The 17,012-nt window shown below is 34.6% G+C and overlaps 1 protein-coding gene across 1 annotated transcript in view; it reads left to right on the forward strand.

Moving 5' to 3' along the window:
- osbpl5 (oxysterol binding protein-like 5) overlaps window positions 1-17,012 on the forward strand; it is a 110,532-nt gene that overhangs the window by 63,848 nt on the left and 29,672 nt on the right. Inside the window, 6 exon segments of the mRNA XM_056451533.1 lie at window positions 1,499-1,579; window positions 3,649-3,750; window positions 3,840-4,043; window positions 5,431-5,482; window positions 5,485-5,514; window positions 9,462-9,624. Of these exon segments, the coding sequence (XP_056307508.1) occupies window positions 1,499-1,579; window positions 3,649-3,750; window positions 3,840-4,043; window positions 5,431-5,482; window positions 5,485-5,514; window positions 9,462-9,624 (632 nt within the window).

The following is a 17,012-nucleotide window of genomic DNA, read 5'->3' on the forward strand; positions in this document are numbered from 1 at the left end:
CTTTTTGCGCATCATTCCCTCATAGCAAACTAACGTTAAGAGGAGCGTGGTTAAGAATATTGCCATCAAATTGACCTCATCACAGAATTTCAGATGTGGAAGCAAATGGACAGAATTTGATTGAAGATTACCAAAACAAACTTTTTTGTTTTTAGTGTATTCACTTGCACAGGTTATTTTTTTCACTTTAAGAATAACAACGTGAGCTAGCAAAAAAATTTTTACATTTTATTTTACAAGGATTTCAGTAGTTTGTATTGTGTGGCGTCTAGTGCGGGCAGCCAAATGACTTATCGCTGGGATCTTGTCGCATTGTTTGTTTTTACGAAACAGTTACACTACTTTAAAATGTTATATAGTAGGGCTTCATGATTTTGGAAAAATTTAGTTTTTAACCCTTTAAATGTAGAACTTTAACCCTTATCCTTGCAGCCGAATCGGAATAAATCCTGTGATGCCCTGCGCTCCGCTAGTGTCTGAAGGGAAAGCATGTTCACATTTTACCAGATCTGGAACTACATATTTGGTGATGTACCGTATCGACGTCAACACGTTCAAGCAAAAGATCTGAACCCAACTCAATTCATTTATTCCACTCTGAGTCAACTATTTTGTTAAGGAATCAATAGTTTTCAGCGGTTCACTTTCAGATTTAAACCTCAACTGAATGTTTTCATTCACTTAGGTCACCTTCAAAAACCCATAATAGGGGCTCTTTAAAACAATTATCTGCCAGTGGGGTAAGTCAAATAATTTAGTTTTTGCTTTGGAATTTAGATATTTGGACTTAAAATTCTAAGTAAGAAAACATTTTTTTGTTGCATAAATCATATAAATTCAGAATAAATACAGTAATTAAATACAATTCTGTAGCTCCCAGTCAACTATAAGTCAGACTTAAAATGTCATATCTTACTATGTGACCATTGCGGATGCGCACATTGCAATATCAATTTTGAAACAATCTATTGTGCATCCCTATTACATCAGTACTCAAAAAAAGAGAGAAAATTTGCTATTTGTAATTTGTTGCAATGAAATATCATTACTGTTGTTATTCATCGCTCAACTCATCATTTGGTTTGGAGGTTTAAGAGGAATGCTGTCTTCTCCATATTTTGGTGTGATTTTTCAACTGACATCCACAGCTGACCAAACAGACCTGCTACATTTAGCTGGGTGCCTTTTGCAGTTAGCCTGATAGTTGTGGCTAGAAGTAGCTTAATTTGCCTTATAATTTTTAGATTATTTAATATATTATTAATATTATTATGGTAGGACTTTTTAAAATCAAAATGAAATGGCATTTGCAGCCATTACGGACATTTTACTATCTTATTTTTGAAACAAGATATTCAGTGGAATTTCAGCTGCCATGAATTGTTCATATTATGCCCTTGGACATGTATTAGAAAAGGAAAAATGTTGATTTTAAATACATTTCAATTGGACTTTTCTTGGATTTTCTCTTTTTGTTTTCTCCTTGTTCTCATTTCAGTCAGAATCCAGGATGTTTATTGGTTTGGAGAAAGAGTCTTCTTCGCCCACGGAGAAGCTGGCAAGGAAAGAATCGCTTAAGGTATGATTTGCTTCCCACTCAAGACTGAGTTCCTGACCCACTTTTTTTTTTTTAAAACAGCAGCTCGTTCACAGTGTCACGTACAGTGCCAGTCAACAGGTGGACTCTTTCAGGCACTGTTTTTAACAACACTAAAAGCCCATTTATTAAAATATGTAATTAGATTTTTTTCCCCTTGCTTGCTTAAATGTCTACCAGTTTTATAGATCCTACTATTTTTTATAGACACTAATATAGACTACTATTTATAGACTATTAATTTTATAGATAATAATAACAAGCGGTGTACTGATCACAACCCATGGTTCGGAACACCCGCGGATTAAGGTAAAGAGTAAAATGACGTGCTCAAAAATGAAAGTTGTAGGCAGCAATTACATTATTTAACCAATAGGTGGAGACAACCAACCATCAAAAATATGCCACTGAATAATTCTTCAAAAATGACATATGAAATATGAAGTTTTATGAGTAAATAACTGAATCATTTATTGAAAATGAGACTAAAAGTAAACATCGGTCGTACAAATTACAATGTTAGATTTATATTTTTAGTGACCGGAGAAAACCAAATAATTGTAATCAAGTAAAAAAAGCAATTAAAACAGTTTAAAATAAAGAACAAAATTGCTAGAACTAATTAGAAAGCTGAATAATTGAGCTTTCTATTGATGTAGAGTTTGTTAAGATAGGATTAATTTGATCAAATTTAAGAATTCAATTTTAAAAAATTGGTCAATTTTAGTATTTTAAAATCTAGAATCTTGAGGGTTCAAAAAAAATCAAAATATAGAGAAAATCATTTTAAAACTTCTTAGCAATCCATTTATTACTCATAAAAACATGTTTTGATATATTTACAGTAGGACATTTTCTAAATATCTTCATGAAATATGATCTTTACTTAATATGCTAAGGATTTTTTGGCATAAAAGGAAAATTTGTGTAACAAATGTAAAATAAAAAACTGAATAAAACATTTAAAATGACAATCGAATATAATAATAATAATTATAAGGGTGACGCAGTGGCGCAGTAGGTAGTGCTGTCGCCTCACAGCAAAAAGGTTGCTGGTTCGAGCCTCGGCTGGGTCAGTTGGCGTTTCTGTGTGGAGTTTGCATGTTCTCCCTCCGTTCGCATGGGTTTCCTCTGGGTGCAGTTCAAAGACTTGTGGTAAAGGTGAATTGGGTAGGCTAAATTGTCCGTAGTGTATGAGTGTGAATGAGTGTGTATGGATGTTTTCCAGAGATGGGTTGCAGCTGGAAGGGCATCCGCTACGTAAAACATGTGCTGGATAACTTGGTGGTTCATTCCGCTGTGGCGACCCCAGATTAATAAAGGGACTAAGCCAAAAAGAAAATGAATGAATGAATGAATGTATAATAATAATAATGGTTTCACGTCAGTGAGTAGCACAAATGTGCCTCGGCTGGGTCAGCTGGCATTTCTGTGTGGAGTTTGCATCTTCCTGTGTTCGCATGGGTTTCCTCCGTTTTCCCCTACAAGTCCAAAGACATGTGGCATAGGTGAGTTGGATATAGGCTAAAATTGTCCGTAATGTATGGGTGTTTCGCAGTGATGGGTTGCAGCTGGAAGGGCGGTTCATTCCCCTGTGGCAACCCCAGATTAATAAAGAGACTAAGTTAAAAAGAAAATGAATAATAATAATAATAATATTAATAAAAAGTACATAATATTTCTCAAAACATGAGTTTATAATAAAAAACCTTCAAATATAAAAGTACATATAAATTCTAACATAAAACAGATCCATTGAAAAATTATATTTAATCTCTGGTCATAAATATGCTAAATTTAAATACAGCCTCTGATGTAAAATATCTTTTTGTGAGAATTTAAAAAAGCTCTCCATAATCTACAATAATAACTTTAAATGTGAGATTTAAACAGCAGTCATTCAGTAGTTTCTTTCTTCTCGCATCTGTAGCACTTGTAAATAGCGCGCTCTAGTGTTCATCAGGGATTATAGACATTTTACATATCTTGCCACCCACAAACGCCCCCTAGCTGCTTTAAATCGCATTAAACCTTGACCTTTGATGTTGCAGGTTCAGAAAAAGAACTATCGACAAGAGAAGAAGAGAGTTGCCAAAGAACTCTTTAGTGCACTTAAGGATCCAAGTGTGGTTATTATGTCCAACTGGCTAAAGGTTAGTCAAATACATTGGTTTTCAGTTTAACAAGCTAAAATCCTTTCATAGTAGTTTGAAAGATGTGTTTTTCTTTTTGGATGTTTTAGATTCGGGGAACATTGAAGAGTTGGACAAAGTTGTGGTGCGTCCTGAGGCCTGGCATCCTCCTTATTTACAAAACACCTGGTTCAGATCACTGGGTCGGCACAATTCTTCTCAATGCCTGCAAACTCATCGAAAGACCCTCAAAGAAGGACGGGTTCTGCTTCAAACTCTACCATCCATTGGACAAGTCAATTTGGGCCATGAAGGTTAGACAGGAGCACCTCTGGAATGATTTATGACATACAGTTGAAGTCAGAATTATTAGCCCCCCCCTGTTTATTTTTTCCCCAATTTCTGTTTAGCAGAGAGATTTTTTTTCAACACATTTCTAAACATAATGGTTTTATTAACTCATCTCTAATAACTGATTTTCTTTTATCTTTGCCATAATGACAGTAAATATTATTTTACTAGATGTTTTCAAGATACTAGTATTCAGCTTGAAGTGCAATTTAACAGGCTTAACTAGGTTAATTAGGCAAGTTAGGGCAATTAGGCAAGTCATTGTATATTGGGGGTTTGTTCCAAAGACACTGAAAAATGCTTAAGGAGGCTACTAATATATTGACCTTAAAAGGTTTTTTTAAAAATTAAAAACTGCTTTTATTTTAGCTTAAATAAAATCAGACTTTTTCCAGAAGAAAACATATAATAGGAAATACTGTGAAAGATTCCTGCCATCACATTCAAAACATACTCAGGAGATGTGTGGCTTTTGACCTGTTACTTGTGACCTATTTCTGTATTGCTCCAGGACTAATTTCATATATTCGTTTTTTAAATAATATAATGTTTAGTGCGGTGCAATTTTTTTTACATTATTTAAGCATCTATAATTTTTTTTCATTGTGAGCATCATAAACTCTAGATGATGGATAAGATAATTTTTGAGAACATACCTCTGATGGTGAGGGAGAGAAGGACACCAATATAGCCTCTGAAAACTTTTGCAGAAATCTTATTTTGCATGCTATCTTCATCAAATTGGAAAAATAAACTCGGGACTCAAGACACTTGGCTTTCAAGGTATATTTGTTCTAAGTTATTACATTAATAATGTTTCCCTGTGTTTGTATATGGAAATGCAAATATTGAGCACAATGCATTTTTTTGTCATTACTTCATAATGTTTAACTTTTTATATTTTTGAGCATAAAACTTTCCATGGACCATAGTAAAGCTCAATGTTTTTTTTTATCCAGTGATACCTAATTTTTGTTTGTAGCTCACTGGGGTCAAGAACTGTTACTATTTTAAGTTAACATCATTTGGGAAATATTTGAAAAAGACAACAAAAATTCACAGGAGGGCTAATAATTTTGACTTCAACTGTATGCATGGCTTTAATTTGGGGGATTGATGAGAGAGGTCTGAATGCAGACCTGGTGCAGTGCAATCTGAGCTGCATCCAATGCTTTTTAATGGGCTCACCTAACCCTACCCCTAACCCTACCCCTCACAATGACGTCACTCGCTCCATTTGAGTGCATTGTGTCTGACATTACATCGCTGAGTGATGCAATCTCAGCTTGCATCATAAAGGCTGCATCCAGATACTATTGGGATTGATTGGTATTTGTGTTTTATTTTCAGGGACCTGAAGGAGAAACGGTTGGCTCCATCACACAACCCTTGCCTAGTAATTATTGATTTTCAGGGCGGCATCTGAATCTGATGGTGAGCATTTGTCTTCTGTTAAAGCTAATTTACACTGCACCAACTGATGCAAAAAAAGTGTCATCTGATAACCTTTATATTACCTCATTTGCTTATTGAACATGTTATTGAATGTATGACGTGTTATTATTTCCACATGAGGGTAACTAATCTGACATTGAACTCATAAACTCACATTGAAAACTACAAAAGCTTTAATTAAAGGTGCTGTATGGAAGTTTTTGACTCTTTTAAAGCATAAAAATACTATAATATGTTTGCAGATACTTAAGAAACATGGTGAACATTCTTTATTATCTGAAAAGCAATGCCGAAGTCTGATATTCTGCTTTGAAATGTGTGTTACGTGCCAGAACGTCTGTCTTTGTTTTTTTTTTGTTTTTTAACTCGCCCAATGCCAGTTTAGCCAATCAATTATATTTCAGCACCCCGGTTGCCTTGGTGGGAAAACTGCATATTTCATTCAGTCAGGAAGACTTTAAAAGTGTGCGTTGTTGACTGAAATGCGACCTCCAGTGGACAGTAGCAGACTCCGAAATGAGACACAGATTCAGAGTTTCACATGAGGTGGTTATTGATTAGCAAATAATATAAATATAACAAATGTAAACATTAGGTGAGCAGGTTACATTGTAACCCCGTGTTCTACCAAGATGCTATGTGAGGACATTCGCCGTGATAAGCAATTTGACTGTTTGCACCAGACAAAACATGACAGAATTTAAAATGCAGCCATTCAGAAGGACAGAATAGTGCACTCATTCACAAAATGTTAAGGTTTATAATCTATTTAATACATATTAACCCTCTTTAAAATTATTAAATGTACATGCTGAATGTGTTGGCTTGCACTGAGTCTCAGTTCAAGCGTTTTATTGTATTTTCAAGATCTGAGGTAAACTATTAGGATTGATCGTCAGACTCGCTCCTGTTGGTCGTCAAGCTGGCAACCTGCACTTGCGCTTGTTTGAGAAGGGTCTGGCTGCACGCTGGCTTGCACGCTCACGCTTCCTATGCAAATGACGTCATTTACAATCAACACCTGCACCGGTCACGTCACTTGCAATCAACAAAATTAAACCGAAAGTAAGCTTCCTGTTCATTTGCGTTGACAGTGACGTCGTTGTCAAATAATTCTAAGTACTTAAGTTTTATACCATGACAGACCCCCCTCCTCCCTGATAAGCGGTTTGTGTATTCATCATATGATTATAATGCTTTAATGTAAATTTACCAAAGCAGGCTTTTTAACATGTATACCAGCAGAGCTTATTATTTATTTATATAAACTATCAGGTCTAATTATACACACAAAGTATTCTTCAACAGTTATGAATAAAAAAAAAACACCAGGCTAATGCAAATTTGAATTTTAGTTTTTATTTTAAACATTTCAAGGAGTTGTAGTATTACAACTAATAGATACACATTATTGACTTACAGCAATGATTCTTGAACGTCTTGGGGAAATATTCTTTATTTAGCAGGTTCCAGAATGATTGCAGACAAGATACAGATGTTGATGCAAGTGATGTGGCAGGAGAGTGCAGGGTTCGGTTGCATGAAAGTCATTAACCAAAAAGTCCCTTAGTTTAAAGGGCCACGAAACCCCCCTGTTTCAGCAGGGTGTTTTCACACCTCTAGTTTGGAAAATGGTAGGGAAATGGGTGTGTCTAGCTCTGTTTAGGTAGGAGTGTCGGGGGAGGGAAAGAGGAAAGGTTTTGGATAAAAATGGGAGTTTCCTTTTGGGCACACGCTGATTTTCACAGAGGCAAAACAAACACAGACACAGGGGAGAAAGACAGGGACTGTGTTTCATGGACATCAGTAATCAAATTATTTGCCAAATCATTAATTTGTCGACTTTAACTGCAGTTTGACACTTTCACTTTCATTTAGGAACATTTTATGCATGCCTCCTGTGACAAACCAGATATTGCAAATGAGGACGCACGTTGTATAAGAGAAAAAAACCCACCACATTTCTGTGTAACTTAGATGCACTTGGTAGGTTGCATCAGAAAGCCGTGTGTGTATAGACTATCCTGTCACAAAATGCAGCAAAAATCCTACACGACGATAATAGTTTGATTGCGGTGTTCACATGTTTACACTAGGAGAGCAGCATTTACAGCGGATCTTTCAGTCTATATTATTGCAGTGATATTAACTAAGGTATGTCTTTAAAAACTGAAAGAGTACTGCTGACGAAATGAACTAACGTTGCCATCTGAATAAACGAAACAAAATCCAATCACACGCACCTACCAAATCTGTTGAGACAGGACAATCAACACCAACTGGAACCGCTTTTTTTTTTAAAGAAGACGAGCAGCAAATCCGGATTTCACCAATTTTTAGATGTGAAAAGCTCTCAGGTAAAAAAATCTTCCTTACAAACCTATTTTTGCCACGTGTCACGTGCACTGTAGTCCACACGTGACTCCAGCTGCGCTCTCATAGCGGGGAAATGAAAACAAAACCTTTTCTGCAGCACATTTAAAAAAGCAACACTGATGACCAATGTCTCCAAAAAAATCTTGTTCTTCCACTTGTTTTGGCAACACAACGTGGCATCTCTCTGTCGTCTGAACACTGTAACAGGTAAAAACTTTCTTCGAAGCTATCATGCATATTAATGAAGTTACACCTCATTCACAATAGAGCACGCTGATTGGTTTGAACCAAGTCTTTCTCATGAATTAATGCTGCACACTCAAGAGATGTCACAATGCACTCGCAAGTAGAGACATCCACTCTCCACGCTGGAATACACGCAAGTATCTAATCGCAGTGATGCAGCTTCAGCTTGTTTTATTCGGAAGTACGAATTTGCTCAAAATAACGCAAAAACAACCAATTTTTACTTTTTTGTGAAATAAATGTGTCCTAATAGTGTTTTTAGCAGCATGGGACACATATATGACTGTCAACACCTCAAAAAATGTGTTTTGATGTTTCGAGACCCTTTAAGGTTAAGGGTACCCTTAGTAAAAGTTGGTTTGCAAGGAGAAAAAAAAAAGATTGACTTAAGGAATTTAAGACTGCCATTAAGTTTTCTGAATTTTGTTGCAACATTTCCTCTTAAAACATTTAAGGGACATAATCAGCTCCCTTGAACAAATAAGACTCAAAATGCAAGCATTCTCACCAAAAAATGTTTTTGATAAAAGGCTCACAGGACTGTATATAAATAATTCAATAAAACCATTTAATAAAGCCCAGTTTTATAGGTCCTCCAAACGTAATGTCGAGATCAACTTTATAAGGGAACGTCTTGACTCTCTTAACTGAAAAAAAACAGCACAGATGATGTGTGCTGCAGAGCTGTTGTAAGGAAAGCATTCATGGTTAGTTATGATCTGTTTAAGTAAAGCAGGACAGGACACGCTTAAGTAAAATTACTGAAGGACTTTCATGCAAGCGGCCACAGGTTGGGATTGTAAATGACGTTACTTGCAGAGGAAGCGGGGTTGCCTGAGCGTGCAAGCCTGAAAGTGCAAGTGCAAATCTGCAGCCAGACTCTATTGGTTTGTTGTCATCCATGAATGTAATACCTAGTTCAACCACTGGGTGCCAAACTTACATACTGCACATTTAAGCTAAACTCCATTAAGGGTTAATGGTGCCAAAGGATGATCAACAGTAAAAAATTACACATTTGACCTCTTCCCAACAGGGAAAACTACCAACAATCAAGAAATCATGATTATATGTTGTCATGACTGTGGAATCCAAAAATGTCATTATAATGTAAGTCAATGGGGCAAAAACAGCCATAAACATAATGAAAGGGTAGTCAATTTGAACAATACACAAGGTTTAAATGAAGTACTGTAAAATGATGATAGTTAAGTCTCTGTCGGTGCAATATGAAATGTCTTCAAACTGTCTCCTCAATATGAAGTCCACTTGAGGTCTATACAGCCCTGTGTTGTTTTTTCCAGGACGCTGTTGGATGGATGCTCTGGAACTGGCTCTCAGCTGCTCCAGTCTGTCCAAGATGACAGCAAAGAGCTGCAGGGATGGAGATCTAAGCAGTTCCTCAGAGTCCTCACATATACTTCAGCTGCTGCAATCTTCTGCTCTCACCGACCAGGAGCTGTTGCAGTGAGTTTGACCAAAATCCCTTTGAAAAAATGCCTTTCCACTTTGCAGCCATATTTCAAGCACCCAAGGGCAGCTGTTTTATGCATCCAAGAGCAGTCAATGCACATGTGTAGTACAAATCACGCACCTCAGGACATTGATTTTCTGGCAAACAAAGCCTTTTAACAGTGTCTAAAAATCACTGGTGTTGCCAAGCTAGCTGATCTCTTTACATTGTATATATATATATATATATATATATATATATACACACACACACAGTTGAAGTCAGAATTATTAGCCCCCCTTCGAATTTTTTTTCTTTTTTAAATATTACCCAAATTATGTTTAACAGAGTGCACCGTACGTGGGCTAGTTTACAAAAGTAAAAAAAAAAAAAGTAAAAAAGAAGACGCATTTCAGTTAAAAAACATGCCGTTTAAATGCTTAAGCCTTTTGTCAACTTCCGATCATACTGCACAGGCTTTCTCTGGTCGTTCAATCTAATACCGTGAAAAATAGTGCATTTTTTGTAAAGATTTGTACATTAAGTACTAAAACAATCAAATACTTTATAAAAAAATGCATGCATTGCGGTTTATTTCCTTTATTTCTGATAAGTTCATATTTCCTAATACAGAATGTATGCTGTTTTTCAGTTTTTATTGATTTTTTTTTTATTGACTATATGATATGACATATAGGCCTATACTGTTGTCTTCAATTATTCAGTTATTTTTCAACAACAAATGTAGGCATACTGGGCAATTTATGAATAAAAATACAATGCAAACGATACTGAATTTATCACGTGAAAAAAAGATCATGCACATGATTTGGAGGTTGTAGTCACGCCTGTGTATGCTGCTTTTAGCAAAGAATAAATGCATTACAGTTTTTCTCAGTCCCTTTGGCACATTTCTCAGATCAGAACTGAAATTTGCAAAATAGTAGGCCTAATGCATTTCTCAAAACAATGCATAAAATAGCCAAACATCATGGTTACCTGCAGAAGTAACTGTACTCGGAAGGGCTGTTCCGGTGTAAACTATGGCAAGTGACACAATGATGTGAAGATTGAACAGGTAGTTTTGATAATTTCAATTTGGATCTGAGAAATGGACCAAAGTGACTGAGAAAAAACTGTCACAGAATTAATGTTTATCCAATAAATATAATGACCACAATACCTAAAAAAGCACTTAAATAACGGGTTATGTATGAGAGCTACTGTTTAAGGAGAATAAGCAGCTTTAGCCTAATGCAAAAAAAAAAAATGTTTGCAGTCAAATATGTTAAGTAATTATTTTAACAAAATAAAAAATTATATATTTTGAACAGAATTCAGTGTAAAATGTAAGACATTATTTATAAAGATAGACAGGCATATAGAATTGTTTTTAGAGAGTATCAACATGAATGGCAGCTGTTGTTTCTGATCTAACAGCCGCAAAATGCTGTGAGTTTGGTCCAAGATGTTGATACATGGGCCGACTTTTTGAGCAATGTTGGTGCCATATTACAGGGTGTGATGCTGCTTGGCTACTTTCATAAAAATGACAAACATTTTACTTAAAAATTGGAAATTTAAGTTAGTTTATATTAATGTATCAATAGGATGTGAGGTCTAGTTACCTTAGCTATCTCACTCACTCCCCAAGCTTTGTCCCTAATTTATCAGGGGTCATCAAAGCAGAATGAACCGCCAATTATTCCAGCATACTGTATGTTTTACACAGTGGATACCCTTCCAGCTGCAACCCAGTGCTGGGAAACACCCATACACACTCACATTCACACATACACTTAAACACTACTGCCAATTTAGTTACCTATTATTCACCTATACCGCATGTCTTTGGGACTGTGTTCGAAACGGGTACTTTTGACTTTTGTACATTTTTCAGGCCTAACTCGTTTTAAACATGAGTATCTGTACTTCTACTTAAGTAAAGGATGAGTGTACTTTTGCCATCTCTGTGTATATATATATATATATATATATATATATATATATATATATATATATATATATATATATATATATATACAGAGCCACTTTATTAGGTACACCTTACTAGTACCCTTTTGCTTTCAGAACTGCCTTAATCCTTCGTGGCATAGATTGAACAAGGTACTGGAAATATTCCTGAGAGATTTTGGTCCATATTGACATAATAGACCTTTTTCACAGCGGAATTGAATACTGGAAGCGCCCTCCGAAGCAATGTTTAGCTTATTCCGGTTTCGCTAACAGTCGCAGAAACATGACAGCCTCAGGACATTGGATGACATTTTCACTGTCAACTTTGCCTTAATTTGGACAAGAACAGGTTGTTCGCTTGGTTAATGAACTGATGTAGCCTAAATAAATCAGCATTTAAAAGGAATTTGTGCAGAAAATGTGTCTTACATGAAGCGTTTGCAACGTTAGGTTACAGTAAGGTGCGCAGCCAACAGCATAAGATCTGCTAACTCAAGCCATTCGTTAGCAAAAATAACTATTTAACATCTAGCAGGATAAGTTTTATGTTAGTAGTTGTCCGTAAGCTGTGCTAACCCCCTCCTTCCTTTGTGTTCAGAGTCAAATACGGGCGAGTTGCTATCAGTCAATGCGAAAGAACGAAGAGCCCATAATGACAGGTTGCTTAATGCTCGTAAGGTTTACTCAAGTCTGGAAACATAATTTAGCTCTAACTCGCTGGAAAAAAATTAAGATATTTGTTGTTCAGTGTTTAAATACGATTCTATTAAAGCACTTCAGTTTTCCACTAATTACTCAATTTTAAAGCAAATATCTTCAAAACAGTCCGTCTGTAGCGTATAGGGTGTGTTTCTGAATCTTCAGGTTAAAGTTAGTTCATGTTCCAGTTCATTTTGTTCATTTGCTTTGAATATTTTTATTATTTATTTAAAGAACTGCAAATAACATTTTACAACACAAAAAATATACATGCCAGGGCATAATTATAAAAAAATACAAATATACAAAATGTACATATGTAATAATTAAATAAATACATTATAGAGGTCACAATTTTTTAAAGTGGGTAGGCTTCCTTGTTTAAAGAGTCTCTGATGCTGGTAATATACAAGCATAGTTTAGTGATCAATACCTTAAAATTTGGTTGCTTATTAGTAAATTAGACAGTAAAGCCAAAAAGTTAATTTTCCCACAATGATAAAAGAGGTTTTGAACACTGAAAATTGTTAATAATCTTTTGCACCTCTTCCTTTTGACTGAGTATGTACAATACCAAAAGTGTAAAACCGTCTCCTCGTATTCATTACAAAAATACAATTTACATCAATTCCACTTTTAAATTTTTGTAAATAATGTTTTGCTGGATAAAATCTGTGGAGAAGTTTATAGGATATTTCTTTAATTTTGTTTCTAACCTGATATTTCTGTGGTAACAGCCACACTTTTCTTCAGCAAATCAAGTCACCCTTTAATAAAGACATCCAATAAAATTGTATGTAAGCAACAGTAGTGATTTCTTTTTGGAAAAGAGTTTGAAAAGCTCTATTATTACTCTTGGTATTTACTGTAAAACAAGTTTTGCCAACATAAGATTTAGTAAAATCAAAAGACGGTGGTCTTGATTAAAACCACTAAATAACATATGGGTCTCTGAAGGAATTGAACCAATAACTGTTAAAAACTTGCAGGGTTATAGAGATACTGTGATGAGAAAGGAATTCATTGTAAGAAAAGTATACCATCTTTATTATAAAAATGACTAACCAAATTAATTTGGTTGTAAAAAAATTGCATTTGTATTAGTTGTCTATTATTCCAATGTGGGAGAAAATTATGCTTATATATTAATGACCTTGATAGGAGCACTTGTTTGTGGAAGGCAGATAACTTAACTGGAATTTTGTCTATATTATAATTTCACATCAAAATAAAACTAAGACCACCAATATTTGATAAAACATAATGATCTTCGCTTTGAAGTGCATACTGCACATGAGTGTACTCTGGCATATCATTTGAAACGAAGGACATTCATTCCGTCTAATTAATTTCACCCATGATTTCCTCTGTCCTTTGTCTTTTCGTGGAAATTGAGGTAAAGATGTTGTTTTTTTAAAGCTGGAGCAGCCGGGAACGCTGCAATAACAGCGACGAGACGACTCTGCCATTCTATCATACTCTGTTCCATTGGAACCAGATGTTGTGAAACGCCGTTTCGCGCACCGGAACCAGAAAGTGTGAAAAAGGCCTATAGCATCATGCAGCTGCTGCAGATTTGTCAGTTGCATATCCATGATGCAAATCTCCCGTTCTATGGATCCATGCTTTCATGTTGTTGACCCCAAATTCTGACCCTATTATCCGAATGTCGCAGCAGAAATCAAGACTCATCAGACCAGGCAACGTCTTTCCAATTTTCTGTTGTCCAATTTTGGTGTGCCTGTGCGAATTCTAGCCTCAGCTTCCTGTTTTTAGCTAACAGGAGTGGCACCCGGTGTGGTCTTCTGCTGCTGTAGCCCATGTGCCTCAAGGTTTGGCATGTTGTTCATTTAGAGATGCTCTTCTGTATACCTCGGTTGTAACAAGTGGTTTTTTGAGTTACTGTTGCCTTTCTATTAGCTGGAACCAGTCTGGCCATTCTCCTTTGACCTCTGGCATCAACAAGGCATTTGTGTCCACAGAACTGCCGCTCACTGGATGTTATATCTTATATACAGTATTTCCTTTTTTTCTGGAGAAAGTTTTGTTTTATTTTAGCTAGAATAAAAGCATTTTTTTTATAAAAAAAAAAATAATAATAACATTTTAAGGTCAAAATTACTAGCCCCCTTAATCAATATTTCTTTGATTGTCTACAGAAAAAAACTATTATGTTTACAAATGTGTTGAAAAAAATCTTGTTTCCGTGGGGCGAAATTGGGTGAAAATATACAGGGAGGCTAATAATTCAAATGGGGTAATTCAACTGTATGCTTATTTGTGTATATATATATATATATATATATATATATATATATATATATATATATATATATATATATATATATATATATATATATATATATATATATATATATATATATATATATATATATATATATATATATATATATATATATATATATATATATATATAATATATATATAAATATTTATATATATATATATATATATAAATATTTATATATATATATATATATATATATATAAATATTTATATATATATATATATATATATATAAATAAATATAAATATTTATATATATATATATATATATATAAATATAAATAAATATAAATATTATATATATATATATATATATAAATATAAATAAATATAAATATATATATATATATATATATATATATATATATATATATATATATATATATATATATATATATATATATATATATATATATATATATATATATATTTAATTATATAAAAACTTGTTAATTTCTGATTCAGTGCAACCTTCCCAGCAGGCACAGGGCATCAACATGACGGCAGATTGATGTTGTGGCCCAGCGTCATGGGACGCTGCATTTTGTTTTTAAATGAAAATTGGGTTGGAGTCAGAACCCAATGTCAGACTAATGTCAGTGTCCAGTGTCTGACAGATGTTAGATATTGATCACTTTCCAAGGCAACCTAGAAACAACAAAATATTAATCTAATGAAATACATCTAATGATGTTATAGCTTGACGTTGTGTGGATGTTACCATTATGACGTCTATCAGATGTTGGATTTTGGTTGCCATAATACCAACATTAAGATGTTGGCTTAATGTTGGACTTTGGTCACTTTCCAACACAACCTAAAAGCAAGAAAATATCAGCATCATTTGACGTCATTATTGGACATCAAAATAACATTGTCCTCAGACGCTGGCTAGACATTGAATTTTAGTCATCCGACATCACGATCTAAATCTAAACTAATGTTAACGTCTTATGACATTGTGTGCCTGCTGGGTTTTTGCTTGTGGGAAAATTGAGTATAAGATATATTTTCTACATTCTAAAAATCATAATTGTAATTATAAATGACCTTTATTTACTATTTTTAATAACCTGAAGGGATATATTGTCTGGGTCGGTGTTGTATACTATAGTACAAAAATCTGATCATAAACAAATTATCAATGTCGAAATCTTTACAGTTTTTTAAAATATAAATCAGATTAAACTGCTCATAGAATAATTATTTATTAATTCAGTATGAAACAATTAAATACAAATAAATACATTCAGTAATTAGATGTAATCCTAATATTGAGTGACTTACAATACCCTCAAACTTAACAGCTTTCGATCGCTGACTTTACATAATTATTAATAACCAAACATTAATAATGAATTGACATTATTCATATTATAACCAAATGAGATTCAAATTGCTTGCTGCTTTGCGTGCCTTTGAGGAAGAGGAATGGTATTGGTTTGCCAGTGATGCCTATAGCAATCATTTATGAATTCTAAGCCACGCCTCGTTCTGGCCGCTTTAAAAGCCCTCCTCCAATCAGCTTTGCCCTGAAGGTTTACGTGACAAGCAGAGGAGCAGGAAGAGATGGGGAGAATGTAAGCGCAACACCACCATCAGCACACATATACACACACACACACACACACATATACACACACACAAACACACTCGTACATGCGCGCGCACACGAGACAGAGGAGCTGTTAAGCAGGAAAAACAGCTTTCCTGTGCAAACACCAATCCAAACAGGAACTGCAGGGGTAAATCACTGTTTCAGACTTTTTTTTTGTCATTATTTTATTTTATTTCATATTTATTACCAGTCTTGGAGTGTCAGGAATATAATATTCTTGGCAAGGTAAGGACGTTTATTTATTTATTTATTGCTTGGCTTGGTGGTCATTCTAGCTGACAGCCGGCGATCTTGGACAAATGCTGGTTTTCCTCTGATCTCTGTGTGTGTTGTGGATATAAAGAGATTATTTAATGTCATGTTTTTTTGCTAATGCTCAGGATAATAATGCCAGACTCTTTTATTTGTGTTTTGTTTACTAGTCAGATGCTTCGTGTTTGCCTTTTAGAAGAGAGTTCATTGCCTAAAGCAGAATTTAGAAAATAACATTCATTTAATGAAGCCCTTGTGACCATGGTGACAGCCCTGCCATTCAAATTACCCGTGAAGATGATTATTGTGTGGTGTGTTGCTTTGGCAACTGTTGACGCGGTTTAGGAGGGAACGTGTTCAATCTTGAATTGAGATTTTGGTAAAAATGATTCATATTCAATCATTAGGATTTAGTTTTTAATAGAGATATATTAAGGAGTAAGTAATGAGGGCATGTTTAGAAGTAAATGTATCAAAGAGTTGTCATGTATAACAGTCTCTATCGATTAAAAAAGCAAAAATAAGTTGACATGGAAATATTTTAATGT

The sequence above is a fragment of the Danio aesculapii genome, chromosome 25 (genome assembly GCF_903798145.1).
Source record: "Danio aesculapii chromosome 25, fDanAes4.1, whole genome shotgun sequence".
In the NCBI taxonomy this organism is placed as follows: domain Eukaryota; kingdom Metazoa; phylum Chordata; class Actinopteri; order Cypriniformes; family Danionidae; genus Danio; species Danio aesculapii.